Raw genomic sequence first — 23,452 nt, 5'->3', positions numbered from 1 at the left:
GATATTCAGTCCTTGCTACGGGGGACGGCTAAACTTGAAGGCACGACGGGCATGGAAAATTAAGTTCTCTTAACTTAAAATTGGTGCCTTGAATAATGTGTTGAGTAAAAAGGGATAGCTTGGAGGTCTATCGAACGCCTAATTTATAGGATTTTTGCTTCATACATTTGAATTATTTTCTCGAAAATACCTTTTCAGAGAATTTTTTTATTATTACAACACTTTTAAAGAACTTTAAGTTTTTTTCTTTCAATTCAAACAGGCTGAGTTTAATTGTTGATTTTAATTAAAAATCTAAGTAGCGTTGAAAATAAGTTTCAAATGCAAAAATAAACATATTGCGCCCAAATGTATGTATCAAGCATTACAAAATTTACTCAAGAGCAGCTAGTGTCTTATTGTTTTGCAATGTATCATACAATAAGAGATGAAATAGAAAGAAAAAAAAAAGTATAAAATGTGGGTCTCTAATGTGGGCAAATTTGAATCATTCTATTAAGCTGAAAAAACCTCCAGCAAAACAACAAACACATTGAAGCTTTTAAGCTTATGCACCGCCATCATTTCGCCTGCAAATAGTTTCCACAGCAGCTTTGCCTATTAAAAGTTGATGTTTTCATTAGTGTAGAGCGGACATAGAGTGAAAGCAACGGTGTTTTTTTATTACATTCATCATCAGCCAACATGCCCGCGCTGTGCTTTTGTCCGCCATCATTAAGCCACGTGGAAACGGCTGACGCTCCTCTCCTCCAAACGCATTAATGTGTTCATAAACGTTACCCTAAAGATTGAGCCAGCTTTTCCCCTGAGGTGAAAAAAGCAAATCTTTGCCTTTAATTGCATCATCCACCGGCAGCTTAGTGCTGTTATCCTGTCGCTTTATAGTACCCGGCAATTAAATTATCTTTCGCCACGTGCAACGGAATGGACGTGTTTTTTTTTGTTGCTGTTGCTGTTATGTCGTCCGTGCTCTTTAGAAGATGATTAATTGTATTCGTAGCTGATGGGCAAAGCTGGTACCGTGGTGCTGCTAGCTCTAGCCATCTTTGCTTTAACATTGTTCGTGCCCTTCGTTTGTGTCCGGTTTGTCACATGAAAACGTGGAACCTGCCCAAAGGGGCGACCTGCTACCGATGATAATGGGTGTGAACTACTTTTACCGGAAAAGGCAAAAGCCATACGACACGCTACCGCTAATGGGTCTCGCAAAATGGCGTTTAGAAGGCTATGCTATTTTTTTGTATGTTTTTTAAACTCTTTTGCTGACGAAGGTCGCCTTACACTCTCGTAAGAATAGGTTGTTCGAATCAACATACAGAGGAAGCGCCAAGCAACATCCGGTACCGTGCCTTAGACTTAAAAGCCTTTCAGTGCTTGTTAAAGGTCAGATAAGACAAGATTGTGCAAGGCATATTCGTATAAAATGGGGTGCACACAATCGCACACAAGCGCAAGCAACTAGCAGCATGCACCAAATGGGACAATGTTTGAACAACTCCACAGTTAAAAGTTACCCGCAACCACGGTGGCTGGCAAGTCTGATGCCAAAAGTGTATGTCTTTCCCATCGCTGTTGACATCCTTAAAACATCGCTTCCGTGCAAAATGCATCCGACAAAACTCTCGTCCAGCTCGTTCCATCAAAAGACGCTTACAGCTGTGCTTCTTTTCAGAAATAACTTTCAACATGTGTTGTGCCGCAAGAATATCGAAAAGTTCTGCTACTGCTGCCTGTGAACGCACCGATCTTCACCGAGCCTGGCTGCATCTAGGGGTGCCACGAGCGGGTGAAGCATTCTTTTGTTGTGCTCGGATGCTCGGTTCAGCAGATGCTCGGCCTGCTACCTCGTGGGCCAGGTTTGCACATCATGCCACTGAATTGGGAATGAAATTAGGCCTTCAACTTTAGCCCGCAACTTGCATGCGTGGAAGCCTTCTTGCGGGTTGATTCGTCCGGACCAAGCCAGAAGATTTCTTCCCAGCTTCCCAGGCAAGCTCGGACAAAGTTATGCGAAAGTTATTCCATCCCCTGCCGACAAAAGTCAGCTGGTATCAGCTGTTTTTAATGAAAACGGTCAGGGATAAAGTTGGTGAAGCTCGTGGAGTCACATCGGTTTTAGGGGCCCTGGCAAACACTAGCACTCGCAAGCACGCAGCGAGCAACCCCAGAGACAGACACTGACGCGCGGTATGGCGACGGTCGAGCCACACGAGCTCTCTGGACTGAAGCTGAAGTTAATCAGATTAGATGCAAAACTTTCAAGAAGGAATTTTCCCTCTCCCATCCAGTGTTTGCCGTGTGCTTCTGTAGAAAGTCGACTGAAAACGAAACGAGCACGGAAACTTACACACACGCATCCCAGCAATTTTGGCCGGATAGATCGAGTTGTTTCAATATCAGCAGGCAAACCGTGACCAAGTTGTCGTGGAAAGTTTTGGCCAGAGAAAACATTGCACGAAAGGTATTCATTCTAATTATTACTCGCAATCTCCAGTAAGATAAACTTTGATAGGATTTAGAGATACAGAGATGAAGAGAAACAAACGCAAAGGTGCTAAATGAATAATCCAAAATAAAACAATTAGAACCACAGTACCGTGCAATCGTTGGCGCCTAAAGTTAGGCAATGAAATACGTTAGTGCAAATGGAGTTTAATAGGTTTGTCGTTGGTCAGGGTTCAGAAGATGTAGAAGAGCGTGTACAAGATATTAAATTGAGAACCGTTCAATTTGCTTACAGGTTTTGCAATACGCATTAAATCACACTGCCTTCCGCACACGTTCTCTTGTGTATGTCTTAGCGCTCTTAGTAGGATACTAAGTTGTGGAGAATAGTAACCGTATAAAATTTCCATATTCATCTTGCAGGATGTCTATGCAAAGGCTGATTTCTGCACATCTTACTTATTCATAGCCACTCAGGGGCGGCTGCGCGCACATCAAACGAGTCGTTCCCGGAGCAAAGCCACCTTGTCTGAACGCATGTCTCCGTTTCAGCGCACTTCATCAGCTGCGTCTTTGGAAGACATCTGAACAGATACGTTGGTTTTGTAAAGTTAGGCTCTACCTGTCAGCTCCAATGACCAACCATGGGCTCGTTATGCGTACCTTGCTTGTAGCTCTCCCCATTTTTGCTATGCGTCTTCCATCATACGGCTCACTGCACACAATCCATAACGAAGACAGGGTTAGAGAATAACCCCTGCATTACACACACACGCACACACACGACGGAACATGATGGATTGGTTCTTTTAGCTCCATAAACCGGCCAAACCTACCTGCACGGCAAGCTCGGAAGGTCTCAAGGGAGAGCGTGATACTCACGGCAACATCACGTCAAAGGCAGACTCCTCCTCCAATTCGCTCGAGTGAAAAAACAGACATAACTTCCGCCTCTCCCGGGCAATACACTTGATCCTGCATATGTTAGCAAAAATCATTTTGCCTCCTGTCAATCTACGATCCCTCCTGGGGCAGGGGGCACACAACCGACTGGCGAACAAGAGCGGAGTGTTTTCTTTCCTTCCCTTCCCATTCAGGCTGTTCCGGGTTTTGGTCCTTCGAACACGAACACGCTCGTGCAAAAATGGGCAGAATTAAAGATGATATAACGGGAAGATTTCATCTTCTCCGAGTGGCAAAGTGGGTTAAGCGAGTAGAGGGGGGGGATGAATGCCCCCAAGTGGGAACCGTTTCAGGCCGTTACAGGTTGTTTGGGTTCGAGAAAATAAACAAACATGGCAAGCCGAGCACTTCGCAGGAGCGTAGGCCGGAAACAATATCATGGCAAATCGGGGAGGCGTTTTTTTTTCTTCTCTTTTGCAACAAAGTTGAGTGGGTGGGTTGATCAGGGAAGATTTGAACGAGTTGATTTGAATCGATTTCCTCACTGCTAGGCTGTGTTGGTTTGCCACTTTTTTGTTTGCTGCCGGGGCAAAAGGCACCTTCGGCTTTGGCGGCTTAGCTACCGAGGATGGTGCTTCAAGATATTGAGATAAAAGATGTTGAGAATCAATATGGTTGCCGAACCGAACGCCTTCGCCGACAAAGTAAGAAAAGACGGTTCATATCGACGGCAACGAAGAGAAGGAAAAAACCAACAACCGGTAACGGTTCTTAAGGTGTCCAATAAGTTATAAGAAGCGTCGGATGCGCTATACGGAGCTACGCTCAAAAAAGCTCTCGAGAAGATTAATACCGGTTGTTGGTTGGGCCGGGTACCTTTTTTTACTTCCCTCTCCCCACGCGCAATAAAGTGTAGCATCGCTGGTGTGTGAATTGCGATTGGCACCGATACAAGAAATCCACCGTAATGGCTCGGTACGGCATCGAAGCGAGCAGGAGCAAATGCGCATTTGCACCCGAAAGCCCCGGCCCCGGTAATCGATAGACACACTTTGACCGGGCAGACACGGGCGATAGACAGGCTTCGATCGAATTACGGCGAAAAGCACTTACCGGTCCAGCGCGATGGCCACCAGATGCAGGATGGAGGCGGTACAGCACAGCACATCGCTCGACGTCCACATGTCGCAGAGGTCGGCCCCGAGCCGCCACTCCTTCGACACCTCGTACACGGCACCGAGCGGCATCACCAGACAGGCAACAAGTAGATCGGCCACGGCCAGCGACAGTATCAGGTGGTTGGCGACGCTCTGCAGGTTGCGCTCGAGCAGGATGGCCGCTATAACGAACACATTTCCTGGAAACACAAAGAAAGGACACACAAACAGAAAAAAAAGCCAGAGAGTTAGAGAAGTGATGAACCCGAGGGGGTGTGACTTTTTTCGTGTGGTGAGTAAGCTAGGGAGCGTACGAAGCGACGAACCCTCCCAGGGACGTCAACGCTTACGAAATGTGCAGTTTGATTGATGCTGATGATGCGATTGGGCTGAGTTTATGATTATTTTATGAGCGCAATGAGCGTGGAGTCATTCAATGCTTTTTTTTGTGTATTTGTTCCGGTTTGCAGATTCACGTGTCGCCAATCATTGTGTGGCCTGAAAATCTGTTCACCTTTTTCATGCAGTAAAACAAAAACCATGATTGCTGAAATACCGCACCGTCAATCATTTAACCATTGAGTGGTTGGAGTTTGATGCAAAAACCACTTCTGCCATGGGGCGGGTAGCGCAATTTATTTAAAAGGATGTTAACTTAATAGGCTTCAAATTAAGAGAGGCAGAGAGAAGAGATAAAAGAGAGAATGAGCTTTCGATTGAGTATGTATGAGGCTAGGTGGCGAAATGGATGTACATTTTAAATGATTAAATTTCACTCTGCGTTGATGAGCGGAAGTGATTTTATTCGAAATCACTCGGTGGTTTTCACACAATTTTAAAATAATTTGATTACTCCATGAATAATCCCCTTCTTTCAATCGAGCAGTTGAGTTTGCTTCTTTCTTAGATCCATTCGTTCATCTCAAAATAGCTTCAATGCTTAAACTAAAAATAGCTCAGCTGTGCATGTGCAGTACAGAGTTTTGTTATTTTATTGTATTTTAGTAAAATATATAATATTCTTATAATTTAATTTATTTTATATTATAGGAGACAACAACCAAGCTCGGCTTTCAGCCTGACGGATATAGTCAAACCCTCTATCTTTCTCTTTAATGATTTTCAAATTTTAGAACAACCATTTCAATTTATTTTTAAACAACTCTTAGTACCAATTGTGCCGACTTGACACATTAACTTCGAAATTTATAAAACCACGTATCTCTAAATCCCAGGAACAGATTGTATTTGAACTCTTCAAACAAACGTGAAACTAAATATGTTTTGCTCGTCTTACATGTTATTTTTTCCTGCAACATAACTTCATAAAACGAAAGCTTGAAGCCGTCGCAAACCATCCCCTACGTCAGACAAATTCTACAAACTGTTATCGTTTCCATCGGCTTTGCCCACAATTTCCCTAATAAGTTTGTAAAGCAACATAAACATAATGACTCTACAATTACCAGGAAACAGGCCGGTCTCGCTCGGTGTACAAAAATTCGAGCAACCGTGCCCAAACCCCGGACCCGCTCTCCGATGTCATTGCTTCATCGATCGAATTTTACCCATCCCTGTACACACACACACACACCCAAACACGCACAGTGGCAAAGACATTTTAAGCCATAATTAAGAGTACTTTAAATTGGAAATATTCACCGCCAGCATCGTCACTTAGTTTTGAGTGTATTTTTTTCGTCTTCTTTTTCCACGAAGCAGCTATAGCAATGCTTGGCACGTTTTGCATTTTTCCGTTTCCACGAATTACCCAGAGCCACGAGATTTGATTCCCGCTAAGTCGACTGGAAAACGGGCACCAACAATGTGAAAGAACACGCCCTGTTCCCTGTACCGATGAACGTACCACGGTGTGTATTCACGTGGCGCGGGCAGAAGCTGCCCGCTGTTTTTTTCATAGAGTCGAGTCTTAAAGCTTGCCACTCGCCCTGTGCGCAGCATTGATACATCAGAGTGGAACACATTGGAGCGTAGGGAAGACAGTGCTCCAAAAATCGATTCGATTTATGCTAAAAAGCGCCAAATCCTTAAACCCAGAAACTCTCGAAAGAAGCCTCAATCGGGAGATAAGTTTAAACCGGCACAATGTGGCGGTCCGGCTTTTTTTCCTTTCTCTTTTCTGTCGGTCACGTTACAATAACACGACGGATTAGAGTCCTTCCAGGGAGGGAAGAAAAACATATCCCCGCCAAAAAAAAAAAAACGGGACAGGAAATTGGGGACGGGTGAAACTTATTCAGCAGGTTTATCTGCTTTAAGCGTCTTGATAAAAGAGCAAACGGAGAAGAAGAAGAAGCAGAAAAGAATGCCCAGAAACGTTGCCCAAATCTCTAAGCGACTATCTTTTCGTTCGCTTTAACACACCACCAAGCCAGCAATCCGGCCAGCTCAAAAGGCGAGACCGAAAACGTGACAAAATGGATTATCGTCCAAGGATCCCAACCATCACCGTCCCCATCGTGTGTGTGAGAGAGAGAGGGTGGACTAAGAGAGCAACAGCCAACCGACCAGCGATGCAGTGGCAGCCGGTTCGGATAACTTGCTGACTCTCAAGACATGACCGGTCGACCGGCGTTGGGCGACTGCGACGTTTGATGGATTTTTTGACGAATCCCGAACACGAATTGATATGTGTCCCGGAAGGAGCAACGGAGTGTGGAAGCAGCAACGGTAGCGATACCGAAATGTCTGACGGGCAGATCAAGCGACACGGCACAAACAAGACTGGAGTGGAAGGGGGGGAGGGGGGGGGGCGAAATAATACTTCCCTAAATGTTTGCCAGCACGGCGAGGAGAAACCAATCAAATCACTCTTATCGCCCCGGTGTCATGGTGAGAGCTTTGGCTGTGCGCTCCGAAACACTGGGTGCGCTATTGTTCAGCTTTCGGGAAGGAGTTTGACTAGTCAGAGGATTCATTTTTAAACATAGAAAAGGCGATAACATTTTACAGTGTATAAACGAACTGTTACCAAACAAAAAAGAAACTCTTTAAATATTACTTCAGTTTTATTTTTAAATTTGGAAACACCTTATTTATATGTTACTCATGAGAAAAAGATTCGATTCCTATTGGAGGATTTGGCCAATGGGTGACAGACATAGTGCAGTGTTGTCGCAGCACTTCGGAGCGAACTACCTGTTATAGAAAGTGTCATCGTTCGTTAGACACGACGGCATCCTTGGTGGCATCCGTGGTCGTAACAGCTTCGTCAGCTGGATGCTGACAGCTGAATGACGTAAATCCGGTAGTTGGAAAGTTGAGCAGGGTAGCACAAATACAGATATGTATCCTTTATTTCAACACATAAGCAAAAATAAAAAGGGACCTCTCGCACAACTACCGATTGAGTTCACCCCCGCGGTGAGAAGAGGGTGACAGTTTTGATAAAGTCTAAATGAAATAGCTTTACTTTGGATGTGCAAGATATGTACAGTTTGGTTTCGTGATAGCAACGGGGAACCATTTGGCACAGTTTAGAATGTAACACTTATTTTGTGTTGCAATTGACGGTTTTGCCTCAAAAAAATGATTATGTTCCAATATGCAGATTTCAATATCCGATATTGTATCATTATTCAAACAATCATTACAGGGTTTTCCAAGTTACTTTCAACTGTAAACATTGTTATTTACCGCGTACCAATTAACCACATCACTCTGATATTTCATTTCCATCATACAGGGTTTCCCAAGACACTTTCGAATGAGCACATAATTATTCGTCGCATTCAAGATGTTTTTCAACAGCTGTCAAATGGTGTAATTGCTTCAAGATGAAGTTTTAAATTTCAACACACGATTTTCAACACATAACAAAGAGCTGCCAAACTCAGTCGTGTTGAAAATCATGCTGAACAAATTAAAAATTATTTTTATGGAAATGAGATATCCGACTGATGTAGATTAACATGTTGCACGCGGGAAATAACAATGTTCACATTCGAAAGTGACTTGGAAAACCCTGTAATATTTTTTAAATTATTTTGTATGATTTTCAACACTTCAACTGTCAACAGGTGATGTTATTCGGCTTTAAATCCCGGCGATAAAACGATGGTAATAGACCGTTGAAGTATTGAAAATCATGCTGAAGAAATGAAATTTTACTATGATCGAAATGAAATATCAGAGTGAAGTGGAATAACATTTTGTACGCGGTGAATAGCAACGTTTACATTCGAAACTGACTTGGAAAATCCTGTAAAAAAACTCTTACTGCATACCTTCAGGCGTACATTACAACAGGAAGCGTGGCTAACTAGAAAAAAACCTTGTTTGAAGTTTTCCGATATGAAGTTGATTTGTTATTTAACGTTAAGTGCTTTCAAGTAGATGCGACGCATACAATATTTGTCATAAATTCTTTGCAAACCAGCGTCCATAAATATCATACATATTAGTGTGTGATGACAGATAGCTATTGCTCTATCAAGTGCTCACATTGAATATGAATACATGTTCCTACATTCTGGTGCTACATTTTAAACTTTATGATTAAAATAAAACCCATGATTTCAATAGATAGCTACACTGAAACAACTAGCACTGCTTCCATGCATCCGAATGCCGTAAAACCATTGCTGCAGTTTGTTACATTTTACCTTTAAAAAAATCCCTCATTCCATTCAATTTCAATTGAGCATCGAAAGCAAAACGTGCAAAACCAGCCACTAAAAACAAAAGTGACATAATGGCAGCTAGGTACACGGTAGCACACAGAGTAGCAACATTTCTAACGCATTCTAACTTTTCCAATATGAATCGCTTACAGACGACAGCACATCCTCCCGCGCGATGGTGCTCCCGAGGGTCGCGAACGAAAGGCTGAGGGGAGGAGAGCTGAGAAAGCAGGCTGAGAAAGTGTCAAACTTTCTAGAAAGCGATTTCATTGCACCCTACTACCACCGAACCAGCAGGGTCCGTTTAACGTCACCTCCGTTTTTAGTACGCTCCGACTTCGACGCAAAACTTGACCGAAAAGTCGTTCTCACTCGGCGCTCGGACACAGTTTGGGTACACTTTTTAACGACACGCTTTGGAAAGTAGTGTGTGTGTGAGTGGATGTGAGTGAATGTCAGTGGGTGTCTAGGGTGTTTCAGTGGGCCGGGTGGGAAACCGTTCGGGATAATTAGTTTATTTGTCTGTTAATAGCTTTTGCAGGTTGTTTTCAGTCCACAGCTGTTCGTACGCGGTAGTAGTATAGGGGGACAACTTTCCAGCATGCTCTTAGCCTAGCATCACGCTGGTGATGGTGTATGAAAACGTTCTTGAACGTTATAATAAACTTTGATATAAAATGCGCAAATTTAAGGTTCACTTAATTTGCCGTATATCTCTCTTGCATATCGTCATGCAGCAAATACCTTTGCAAACCCCCCTGATTATGATTCAATAAAGTAAAGCAGCTCGTGCAGAATTAATTGAATGCTCTGCCCGCTTCCTAAGAAGTGATTTACTCGTCGTTCTATCAAGCACGAGGGAAAGTATTGCGTGCGATGAAACTACCTTCCTACGAGAACTGTGAACCGAGCTCTGCTTCATCTTTATGCAATGCTTGCCCCGAGGGTTCGATCTCGATGCCAGCGCCACAGGTCCAGCATAATAAATAGTCCCCAGCACGAGCCTAGCCCGAAACGCTATTAGTGATGGGTTTGGATAGAAAATTAATTAATACATTGAAATCAAACTTGTCCGGATCATCTCGCTCCCGCTGGGTGCTGGGAGCTTGTCCACGTCCTGTCAACAAGTGTGACACACGCACACACCCCTAGCGGGCTTCACTGACCAATACTGTGTAGCGAAAAGGGGATTACATTCGTAGAAGACATGTGTGTTGTCAAGCGGTCACGGTCACTCTCTCTCTCTCTCGCTCTCTCTCTCTCTCTCTCTCTCTCTCTCTCTCTCTCTCTCTCTCTTCCAAGACATGACCTACAAGAAAGCAACATTTGCGTCAGTCTTTCCTTGGGCGTCGCGTTAATTGTGGAACGACACCAATTACTGTTTAATTTATTTTTGGACAACCTATTTACGGAATCGAGCTCCTCGGCTAAGTGGACAAACTAACAAATTGTGGGGTTTGTCGTATCTTAAATGACTTTCTCCTTAAAACCATCGTGTCCCCCGAACCCGTTTGAACAATCTAATTACACTTTTGCCCAAAAATGTAAAGGATGTTCCCTATTTCCTGGTACCGAAATAGCTTTCTTTCCCAGAACGTTTTGCCGGGCGAAAACACTTCCCACAGCCCAAATCACGCCCTCCAGTGTATTAATAATTAGATCACAATCACCCCGCAAACGCTGAACGAAGTGGAGGAAAAAAAGGGGTGAGCCCATTGTGAAACATTGAGGTACCGTGTGCCTCCCGGCTAATAACCTGACTCGTGACGTCAGCAATGTCACTGTCGAGGGAAAAAATGATTATCACGTCACCGGTTCCACTTCCACCCGGGCAGGGCAGTCATGTCAACCGAACGAAAGCAGGCACCGCTCGCCAAAGTTTCATGACCTAAAGCCCTATCCTGTTCCTCCATCCCGGGAATCAACAAAAGAGTTGCCCAAACAACGACGACAACCAAACCAAATCGAAAAAAAAAAACCTGCCTGGAAGTTTCACCGAAACACAACCGACCGATGTGGGTTGGAGCGCTTCGTTCGTATCCATTAAGCGATACAGTGCGACGCAACACGGCCGAACGGCTTTTTTGCAGTCATCATAAACCGTTTTTCATCGTGCTTCAACTCTTTGGCCGGTGTTTTTTCCCCCTCTTCTGTGTGTCACTATCGTAAAATTCGACGACTTTCCCGGCCCCGGCGGTGGAGCGTTGCCGAAAAGACAAAAGTTCAACAAGTTATAATTGGAAAAGATGGGTCGCTGTAAATAGGATCGGGCCCTTCGGCGGGTGGGTGACCGGAATTGAATTGTGCTTGGTTGTTTTTTTTTTTTTTGGTTCATTTTTCTTCCCCGAAGGGGGTTAAAGGCGACTAGCGAAAACTGCGAACCCGTGGGTGAGATCGTGTTTTGTTCCGGTGCTTAGCGAAGGTGACAGAAGAGAGTCGCGTTGAAGTTTTCCAGCACCGCGGGTATGGTCAGCTCGGAGTTTTTGGCTTGAGTATAGCATTGTTTAAAAATATCCTTTCAGGGATTTCTTTTCATGTTTCGACCGACACTTTGAGGTAGCTGGGTAGCAAATTTTAAAAAGGTAATATCATCCAAAAATAAAAGGTGTTCATTTTTGTTTTCGATTTTAGGGTAGAATTAGGCTCTGGAAAGATTAATTTTTGCAACAAATTGTACTAATAATAATAATTCTATTTATGCATGTTTCGATTTAAAATGATAGCTTCAATAACTTGAAGACAAAATGATTACGAGAATGATACAAAATACATGATGTGACGTGAGAAAAAAAACCTCCTGATTGATGATAGGAGTATGTCCCTTCATTAAACACAATGATGTACAAAAACAAACTGAATGTTGTGTTTCTTCTGTTGAGAAAACATCACGAAAAAATAGAATCATATCATCCTTAAATTATCCTATTGATTTCATAGCACACAAGTCGTAAAACACGTTCACATTGAAATTGCACCATACGTTCACAATGTTCATACCGTCGGCAAGAGCTGATGTAAGAAAAAAAACACACTTAAATCCGAATGAAAACCACAGGCACATGACATCGATCGTGTACGACCACGAGTTTTTGTCTCGCCTGACCTTCGGAAGCGGTCAGAAAAACAACTCGCGCGTCAGCTCACGGTGACTGCGGCGGAAAGTAAAACCGAAACTATGGAAAATCAAATTACTGTCCCGTTTTTATGATGACCTTCAATCAAATTGCTGACGTTTTCAGCGCTCCATTGGTCCTTTACGATCCGTCTGGTTTGATTTGTTGCGTACGTTTGATGGTACTAGATGTAACAAAACATACGAGAGGGACAGTCGAAGCCTTGACGGGAAGAAGGACAAACAGTACACGAAGGGTAATAGTAACAACAGTCGTATGTCTGTACGGTCAGCTGAAATGAAAAGTGATCCATAAAAGAGGCTAATGTAGGCGGTCCTAGTAACTGGAACTGGTATTGTTTGTACCGCTTTCCATGCGCTCGTTTCGGCGAAGTAGTATTGGTGATTGTTTCCAGTGATAGGACACATTGTGAATAACACATTACGAACAGATGTATCGTATAACAGCATGGAGCTACGAGATGTTACGTCAACTCGTACGACATAACAACATGACAGGTCATGGGTCTCAAATAAACTGTTTTTTTTTTTTATATTAAACCTTATTCAATGATAAGTAGCTAAGTAGTACGAATCTAAGTAGATGCAAAGACATGCTCAAAACGTATCATCAAAAGCATCTTCAATATCGACTTCAAACAAAACAAAATGCGCCTAAAAGTATACATTGTGCACTGCATCATAGGATTTGGAGTAGAGATGGGTTCTGCGGATTGCACCCACGGTTCCGCTCCGGTTCCGGCAAGTATGATACCGATTCCGATTCCAGAAAGAAGGAATCGCTAGTTCCACCGAAATCGTCCGGAATCGTCCGGAATCGTCCGGAATCGTCGGAATCGTCCGGAATCGTCGGAATCGTCGGAATCGTCGGAATCGTCCGGAATCGTCCGGAATCGTCCGGAATCGTCTGAAATCGTCTGGAATCGTGCGGAATCGTCGTAATAGTCCGTAATCGTCGGAACAGTCGGAATTTACCGGAATTGGCTGGAATCGCCCGGAATCGACCGGAATCGTGCGAAATTGTAGTCAAATTCCGACTGTTCCGACGATTCCAGACGATTCAAGTTCACGTTCCGGCCGTCGCGCATTTGTCAATGCTGTCTGTCGTACATTTAAGCCAGGAATGTCGCGCACTGAGTTCCTCAATATCGTTCGATATGGACGCTAGCATCTTGTGTTACTGTTTGTATCTATTTGTATTAGGTTATGCACTGAATAAATGACATGAAATGAAATGGAATTCCGACGATTCCAGACGATTCCGGGCGATTCCGGGCGGTTCTGGCTTGTCGGATTGAACCTACCCTTCGGAACTGGGTCCGAAATTTGTTGGGATCGTTCGGACCCAGTTCCGCTTTTTTGTGCGTTTTGCCCAACTCTAATTTGGAGCACAAATGTATTCATATTTAAAAGCTTGATAAGTACAAAGGAACAAATTATTCGCCAAACTCATAAACTCGTAATATTTACGAGTTAATGCTAGCAAACCCCTTTCGTATAATCCTTTTTACTCGGTTTCATCGTGTTCAAGGAACAGCAAAATCTCAAAACAAAAATTGTAAGCATCATTAATCCCACTGCCAATCACTGTTATCGTCACCAACCGGCACACACCATTCCCTGCAAAAGATCAGAAAGCGTACCTTTACAACTCTCGGAAATCAATCACCAGTGTTTACCTGCACCACCGGCAAACCGTCCAGAAAAAGCCGGGCCAAGTAAAAGCGAACTTGTTAATCCTTTTCACCAAACTAATTGCCTATCATTGGAACAAGCTCTCAGGGATGTTTGCTCTTCCCCCAAAATATCCGAAAAGCTCCACTCTTATCTGCCCGGAAACACTACAATCGCTTCAAAACTTCCACCTATTTTAGGGATCGCTTGTCCCACAACGGCACACAAACCAAAACGAGTGTTTTTTTTTTCGAAGCGGGAAAGCAGAATAAAGAAAAAAAAAACGCACCAGAAGATTTATCGAACAGCATCACCACGTTCACCGTCGGTTGAGGCGTTGTCGTGTAATTTATTATCCTTCAGGTGACAGTTAGTTTGATGAAGTCCGTTATCATCCCGACAGCTAGCGGTGCCTTTCGATCGGGTGTGTAATGTTTGCAAAACCTTTTGAACCTCCCGGCTGGCTGGAATGGAAGGAGGAGGAGGAGGGCAGTGCGATGTAACCGTCCGACCGTGTCTACTTTTACCACACCGGTTAATGATGATGAAGACGAATGTACGCAGCACATCGCATAACACATCGCTAACCCTTCTGCAACGGAGCACAAAAGGACGCTGGTCGCTGGTTTCTGGCCAGCTTACCCCGATGGGTCGGACGTTGCGAACGTTGCACCTGCTCGCCGGGACGTTGCCGTGCGGCGTTTGAATGTGACACCTGTTACCGGTGCCTTGTATTATATTTATCTTTACCGTAAGTGTGGGGTGCTTCGGGTGCTGAGCGGACGAGCGTTCCATCTAGCCCGGGGACGTGGGCCTTGGACTGTGTCCATAACCTTGTAATCAATCCTGTTCCCTGGGTGGCGTTCGTACCCAGCGCGTCACCTTCCAACCACCAACGGAACAAGGGTATTTTATTTATTTATTATCCATCAAATCCCCCGCCGTGGCGTAACCGTTGCAACAGCGACCGAAAGGATCGACGCACAAAGCGGTAGTGTTGTTTAGTATCGTGCTATTTTTTCCCTTTTTTTCAATTTTTGCTCCAACATGATTGCATTTCCCGGGTCCCGGTAATCAATCTCTATGAACACTGACGCTTCACTAGTACACCGATCACAGTTATTGCGGAGTGCTGGAAGGATGCTGCCATAGCCTGTCTGCTGTATCGGTGTCCACTAGAGTTGGGCAAAACGCACAAAAAAGCGGAACTGGGTCCGGACGATTCCAACAAATTTCGGACCCAGTTCCGAAGGGTAGGTTCAATCCGACAAGCCGGAACCGCCCGGAATCGTCTGGAATCGTCTGGAATCGTCGGAATCGTCGGAATCGTGCGGAGTCGTTGGAACCGTCCGGTATCGTCCGGAATCGCCCTGAATCACCCGGAATCGTCCGGAATCGCTCGGAATCGTTGGAATCGTCCGGAATCGCCCGGAATTGTCGGAATCGTCCGGAATCGCCCGGATTCGCCCGAAATCGTCCGGAATCGTCCGGAATCGCTCGGAATCGTCCGGAATCGTCCGGAATCGATCGAAATCGCCCGGAATCGTCCGGAATCGTCGGAATAGTCGGAATTCCATTTCATTTCATGTCATTTATTCAGTGCATAACCTAATACAAATAGATACAAACAGTAACACAAGAAGCTAGATTGCATGTCGAACGATATTGAGGAATTCAGTGTGCGACATTCCTGGCTCAAATGTACGACAGGAATTGACAGATGCGCGGCGGCAGGAACGTGAACAGTCGCAATCGACCGGAATCGACTGAAATCGCCCGGAATCGACCGGAATCATCTAGAATCGTTGGAATCGTTCGGAATCGACCGGAATCAACCGGAATCGTGAGGAATCGTAGTCAACCAATAGTAGTAAATGTTAGAAACCACATTTAATACATATTTTACTTTTTTCGTCAGTGCTTTGCATGCACCTCCGGCAAGTATGGCTTCCCAAAAATGTTTGGAGCGTTCATGAAACCTCGTACGACTTGATAACTGTGTTCATAATTAGAGAGGTGCGTAGCTTTAGAAATCAAAATAGTAAAAATGTAAGAATCTTATTAGTTGTTGATTAACACTAGGTTTACGGAACCAGTCAATTTGACGGAATTTTAACTTTGCAGTGAAATACGAACAATACCTTTTGTTTAATTTCGTTTTTTTTCTTTTCGTAAACTCATCATAACATACTATAAGTTTCTAACTTAAAACTATATTTACATTATATATAAGACGTTTCAAGTCATTCATACGTTCACTGGGGCCCCTCAATCGACGGGATCATCAACGGGGCCCCCAAATGGCCGAGGCAATGGAGATTGTTCTTCGTGTTATGGCTGTGTATGGCTGTATGTAGATGCAGCTGTAACGGTTTTTGGTCTTGTTGTATTCGCAAAAAATTAAATAGTCGATAAAAACCATATTGAGTATTTTTATACCCTCCCCCCCTTCCTTCTAACCTGAATCCTTTCCCATTTCCCCTTCTCTTCGGTCCAGGGCCAAGAATGAAAATTTTATTTTTTGCATTAAAAGACACACACAATCCACTATCCTAGGCCAGGAATGTGAATACCATTTTTCGTGTGAAACAGCTGTCTGCTTTCGGCACACAATCGCAAAGCGGTAGCAGGGGCCCCGTATACAAGAACAGGACGGTTCATCCCAGCCAAGAGCGCAAACAATGACATCGATTCAACCATTTCTCGAATGAAACCTCAACCCACTGAAGCACCGTTGACCAAACGACCTTCCTAGGCTTTTTAATACTTTAAGCGCCGTGTCATATAAATTCGCATGACGGTTTTGCTCACCGTTCAGCTTTGCATCTGACGTTCAGTGATTCTCTTGAGAACGAATGAGGTAGAAAAGAGAGAACGAGAACGACATGTGCTACGCCGCTTATCGCAATGAAACAAAAGAGTGATAACAATCGCACGAGAAACTGTCGCTCTCATCGCTCTCTTGCCATGCGCTACGTGCTCACTCAAAAACTGTGACGTCAGGCTGGCGGTCAAAGTGTTAAAGCGACGCGAGCTTGGTGTCAATTTTTCCTGCTAATTTCTCCGGCTACGAGCCGCTGTATTGAAATTCTGTGTAGGGGCCTTTAAATTTTTGTTTGGGTGTGTTGTATGCTTGTGTTGTATAACGGGTTTTCGGTGGTAGTTAAGCGCAGCGTTCTGTGCATTCCATTTTAGCAGCAAGTTGCTCTGCGTGGTTTTGGGTTTGGGTGTCTCGTGCACAGGCCACCCACACCAGTAAAAATTGACGATTTCTCGCTCTGTCCAATACTTTGCGCCAACGATGATGAGGTATTGATTTGAGCTGTGCGCGCGTGTCGCAGCGTTCTTCGCTTGCGACTTTGATGCAAGTATTGGCAGATTTCTTCGAACATTTAATGTGCTGCTTTGAGTAGTATGGGGCCCCGGTTTTCTGCAGTTCGGGGCCCTCGTGATAAAGTGCTTGAAGCGATGGGAAAAATTAATTAATTAAAAATAAGTCAATTTGAAATAGATGGTAAAAGTCCCATCCAGGAACGAAGTCGAACATCCACAATGACGGGGCCCCTAGATCGCCGGGGCCCCTGGCGGCCGCCCAGTCCGCCCACCGTTTAACGCGCCACTGGACATGAAATGAAATGGAATTCCGACTATTCCGACGATTCCGGTCGATTCCGGGCGATTCCGATCGATTCCGGACGATTCCGGACAATTCCGGGCGATTCCGGACGATTCCGGACGATTCCGGGCGATTCCGGGCGATTCCGGACGATTCCGACGATTCTGGGCGATTCCGGACGATTCCAACGATTCCGGGCGATTCCGGGCGACTCCGGTCGATTCCAGGCGATTCCGGTCGATTCCGGGCGATTCCGGTCGATTCCGGACGATTCCGGGCGATTCCGGACGATTCCAACGATTCCAGACGATTCCGGTGGAACTAGCGATTCCGTTTCTCTGGAGTCGGAATCGGAATCATACTTGCCGGAATCGGAGCGGAACCGTGGGTGCGATCCGGCGAACCCATCTCTAGTGTCCACGTGTGCTAGTGGCAGTGTTTACACTTTGTAAAGCACGGGAAGCCACAATTGCAGTGCAGCACTGGCACCATTATGGTTGAGTGAAGCTTTTGAACATTGCGTACAGCAACACGGCGAGTCCGGCTGGACGATAGTGCGCTCGGTTTATGCGTGCAGAAAGAAAATCTCACTTATAAAACCTATTGTGTGCGTGTTTTTGTGTTTGGCACGTGTTGCAATGTAATTCACAAGTTAATTGATACTTTGTTTTGCTGGTTATAATGTTCATTTAACCCTTTGTTGTGTGATAATAAGGATTGTAATTAAAAGCTACTGCATGCTATTGCTGTTCTGGTTGTCACCTTAATCCATAGCTTTAATTTTCTAACGAATGCTTTTTTTTCTATATTCCTTTTTTCCGCCTTTCCAACCAACGCACACCTCGTAAGCAATTTTCCACCTATCAGCTGTGCTAATTCGTGTAGCAACTCCACTGACAACCACTCATCGTGAGTGAGGGACTCGCATCGGTTGTGACACGCATGAGTTCATCTCACCGTTTTGTACCGCACTGCCAATCAAGAGCTTGTTGACCCGGTTGCTCTCCTCCTGCGCGGGCTCCGCACGACGCACGAGTTTTAGTAATATTTCACACAAATTTACACGGATTTTTCAATATTGCAGCTATAACGCTTTAGGCGAAACTGAATGCGAGGTGCGAGGACGCGCTTAAAACGAGTAACCACGCTTGACCAGAGTCAAGTGGTTGGTGTACGATACGTGGCGGAAGTGCCATAGAGGCAATCGAGTTCAACAATAAACGATTAAGTTCTTTTTTTTTGATAAATTGGGAGCTTAAATACATGCTTTAAATTTATAACAGACTTTAAATAATAATATATAGAGGTAGCTGTTTGTCTTGGTAGAGTTTACTCATTATTACTCCAAAATTTTTAGGTTCTGTTTATGCTTATGGTATCACAATTTTGAAGTTAAGTATTAAAGAAAAACATTCAAGCAACATGTTATTAGATACAAAGTATGAAATTCAATTGTTTATTTTAGTTTGAATTCAGACACCTTAATTATTTTGAAAAAGAAAGAACCGCAGCTCAATGCTATTTTTGCAACTGATTTGCATTTCCATTCGCGATTACATTTGAATAACTTTGAATGTTTAACATTCACAAACAAATGTAAATTCCACCGAAGCAAAACCCCCTCTTTTCAAGTTCTCCATTCCATTGAATCCACCACTTTTGCAGGTGAAATAGAATTAAACGATAGTAAAAATGAAAATAATCACTTTCATTCCGGGAAGCTCTACCGGGAAGTTCAGTGAGCAAAGTTCGCGTGTGTGAGTTTGTTGAGGAATTCCAACTCAATGCGCTGGTATCAAATTATTCACATTGATTCTTGCAATGACCATTGCACTTCCGCTTAATTGATTTACGGTCCATGAATTGCAATCCAACCGGAAGCAGCTGGAAGTAACGACGGGAAGAAAGCAGAAAAAAAGGAAGTCCCAAAATTCCAGCTACCGTAGCCGCCCCAAGCAAACCTTATCCCAAGCATGGCCCGAAAAAAATATACCTCTGGGTTTGCAGGATACTAGTGCGCTATGCGATTGCAGAACCGTTCTGTTACATTTTAACTGGAACGCTTTCCGGGCGAATTCTTTCATACTTCAACTCCCTTTGCTTCCCGCTCACTACTGCAGCTTGTTCAACTATGTCAGCCCGTCCCGGCAGCACGGTTTGACTGATGGTGGATTTCTTTTTCCTCGAACGAATTAAAGCTAATGCACCGGTATTTAATTTGTGCCGGAAAAGGAACGCTTTCAAACGTAACGACCGTGTTCTGTGTCCCGTTGCCGGTGAGGTAGCGAGGAAACTCGTTCGCTCTCTTCGCACTTTGATGTATGGTGTTTCACCTTTTGGAGTGCGTTCACAAACGACCGTGTTCAAGGGATTTCTGTAGAAATGTAATTTAATTTTCACACACACTATAAATAACGTGCTGCCGAGAAGCGTTCCTTCAAACACAACTGTGTTGAAGCTGTGTTTTGAGCGAAAAGCAATCGGCTCAGCTTTACAGCAGTTGACAGGGCATGATCGTTGGCGGGTTTCGATCGCTAGCAAAGTGGCAAGTAGACCATAAATAATTTTCATATATTGTTCCCTTGGTTTACGATTATTAATGTCATTTATCATGCGATCCGGGCAATGCCAAAACCGGGCCACGAAGGCTTTGTGGCATTAGAGCATTTTTTTGTTGTTGTAACAATGATTAGGTGTTTCAAAGAGGTGTGCGATCGAACGTCGAAAAGATCCTTTTTATTTGTTTTAATGAAAATAATGATTTTTATACTCCAGATGTTTAAATTCTTTCTTAAATTTTTGAAACCAGTGATTGGCTTGATCATACATAAGACGATTCTTATGAAGGATTTTTCCTACCCGCTATATGAAAGTTCAATCCGGTTCGAAGGACCAAAATTGGCCATCGCACGCTCAGACAGTTCTAAAAGGCCGTTGTCTAAATGGGATGACAAATTGTTTGTTCAACTTTTAATTTCCTTCTATTAATTCGTTCTGCAACAATGGAAACTTGTTGGAACTTTTCGCTACACCCTATACAAAGCCTGTATAGCACTCAAAAAGTAAAAAAAAAACTTAGCTTCTCTACAAACCCATCCTTCACAGTGCGCTTTTGTGTTGCCTAATGTTTTCTCCCGATGCTTGTTTTACGTTTTGTTGCGCACACGGAAAAGCGAAACACTCGATACGCTTCATTTCCTAATGCTGCTTCCCGAAGGCTTGGCGCGAAAACAGCGAAACCTCCCCACCCAACGCTCAAACGCGAGCACGCTGGCCCCGCGAAAATGACGCCCCATTAGGCCATTTATCAATAACTTCTGACATATTCTGGGCAGCGTGGTTCACCCAACCCAAGCTGTGGAATTGGATGTGTACGTGTGCGCGTGTGCGCTTGGGTGAACAGTCCCAAATTGGATGCTCCTGTGCGAACAGGGAATGTCTTTGAAGCACGCGAAAGGGCACCGAAACCACGTGGGCCACCGTATTAAATCTTCCCAGAGACATCATAAATCGTCAATTTCGAGAGCTTCGCTCCATCTATTCTAGCGCGTCCACTGCGCGTCCTGACACCGGTAGCTAACGAACCTAACCCCTAGTGCTACTAGTGGAGTGGAAAACTCTCGCCTGCTATGCCCGCAGCTAAGCTAATTCTGTCAGTTCCATCCCGCTGCCTAGGCTACAGCGATCTAATATCATCCGAACCAAGATACGGGTGCGGAAAGATATTGTTCAGTCTCCGCCCAGAGCCGGAGTCGGATCTGGGCAGGAAGCGTTTAACTAAACCCCACCCCGGTTTGTACGCGTGGTGGGCACTAACTCTGTGGGCGACGGAAGTTGTGGCATACCTACGGGAAACTTACTTCAAACACCCCAAAAGCTGGGCAGTGTAGCACACTGGAAACGTGTACTTTAACTCTCCATCCGGAGCGAGTCGATTATACAACAGGCAAGCAAAACCCGCACAACTTTACACGATGATACTGCCATGGTGGCTACGATACAGCCAGTTTCTTGAAAACCACTCCTACAGCCAGCTAGCCCACAACCGGAATAAATCAGTGTGTGCGCGTGCGGGTGGCAGAGGAGCCTTTCAACATTTTAACCATTACACCAAACACGGTTTGGGTGTGTGTGTGTGTGTGTGTGTGAGTGCGTTTTTTAGCCACTTCCCAAACAACGGAACCAATCAACCGCACACACTCTGTTCGGTTCGAAGCGCTGCGAAGTGGAAAGTAATTTAATTTTCGCAGCATAATTGAGGTTTTCGGTTCAGTTCCGGAGACTAAAAGTGGGAGGCAACATAGACGGTGGGTAGAAAGTGTGTAATGATTTTACCGATGTTTTATTAGGCTGCAAGGTAGGGAAAGTTTGCCCACAAGCACAGCACGTATGTACGCCCCTGAGTGGATGCTAATAAAGCTTGAGAGAGCTTTCGCGTAGTGGCGGTGAAAGTGTTTTCCTGAAGTGAAGACGCTTAATTAACTCACATATTGGTGGAAAAATGAGCAAACCCTTCGGTAGGTTTATAGCTGCCTGTATCTTGGCGTGACGTGACTGTACTGCTCAAGAATGGAGAAAATGTTGGTAAAAAAATGCATTAAACCACTGAGCTGAGCGGCGTTCTGAGGGAAAAAGCGTGTTACAGACAAGGCCACTGATCTTTTTATTTTTAGCGTTGTCACAAAATGTTTACGCCACATAAATTAAAGATTTATTAGTTAAAAAAAATAAAATCATACAAAACCATAGCCTAACAATGCTTAACAAAATCATTTTATTTATAGTTAGTTAATTAGCTAAAACCTAATCAGAATGTAATTAAATCTAAATATCCAAACGTTTGTAGTATTGTGGTCATCTCGTACGACTTACTGATTTGCACCTCAAGGGGGCATGCCTTATGGCACCGTCGAACCCTTAGTAAGGACTGACTAACATGTTTGGGCCAGCATGTCCGCGTAGGATATTACGTCAAATGGAAGAAATATCTGAATGATTACTCAAAATGAATTATTGTGTTATTGCCGCGTTTGTAGGTTTAAGTTAAAAGTTGCATGTTCAGCCTGTGTCATGGAATCACTCGACTATAGAACCTTCCACGTCCAATGTTTATATCAAGGTGTTACAGTCTTGGGTCATCGAATGAATAATACATTAACCAACATCTAGGCATAATTTCGGGAATTTTCATGATTGGGATTCTTTTTGAAATATGCTCCAAGTCAGAATTATTATATCTGCTAGGAATTATAACATGTTTTTAACATTTGCTACAGTCGCATTGTGAGTTATTTGTTAAAAAGAGGCATACAAACTCCCAGCCCAGAGTTCGGAATTTGTAGAAATCATAATAAATCAATAGGTCAAACTACAACACAACCATTAAAAGGCATTGCATAGCATGTGAAGCTGATGTTAGTTACCCTTCTTTGTTGGCCAAATTTATCGTTTCGATGCAGAACTTGTTTATAGAAGCAGTTTAAGTGTCGAGAATATTCAAAAATGTAACTAGAAAACAGGAACAAAAACACTGAATTTTGCTTAAGTCACAACAAAGGACTAAGATATAGTTTTTCAGAAAACATTTATTTATTCATTTATGACACAGAAGACTTCAGGTTTGCAGGTCACAGCATTGAAACATTCTGAACCCGTATTCAATTCCAACCGTTGTTCTGAAATCGCTCAGCACTAGCATTATCACTTCCGGGGAAAACAGGTCCCTTACAACCACTCACAATAAGCCATGATCCGAAATGGCACATTGACATGAAACACCTTAACGAGCAGTCGCAACTCAATACCCCGGAGATTGCCTCCTTCTCCGTAATGCAAGAGATATCAATAAAGTTGTGACTCGTTCACAGACGCATTCACTAAC

General features: G+C 44.0%; 1 protein-coding gene across 2 annotated transcripts in view; it reads right to left on the bottom strand.

Moving 5' to 3' along the window:
* The window catches only part of LOC120957297 (5-hydroxytryptamine receptor-like), a 107,096-nt gene that overhangs the window by 30,055 nt on the left and 53,589 nt on the right, over nt 1-23,452 (bottom strand). For both annotated transcript variants that reach the window (XM_040379422.2, XM_040379423.2), the window contains exon 4: nt 4,462-4,705. In XM_040379422.2, the coding sequence (XP_040235356.2) occupies nt 4,462-4,705 (244 nt within the window). The remainder of the gene's footprint in view (nt 1-4,461; nt 4,706-23,452) is intronic.

The sequence above is a fragment of the Anopheles coluzzii genome, chromosome 3 (assembly GCF_943734685.1).
Source record: "Anopheles coluzzii chromosome 3, AcolN3, whole genome shotgun sequence".
NCBI classification, from domain to species: domain Eukaryota; kingdom Metazoa; phylum Arthropoda; class Insecta; order Diptera; family Culicidae; genus Anopheles; species Anopheles coluzzii.
Note: the sequence above shows the minus strand (reverse complement) of the source record. Positions and strands in the feature narration are given on the sequence as shown.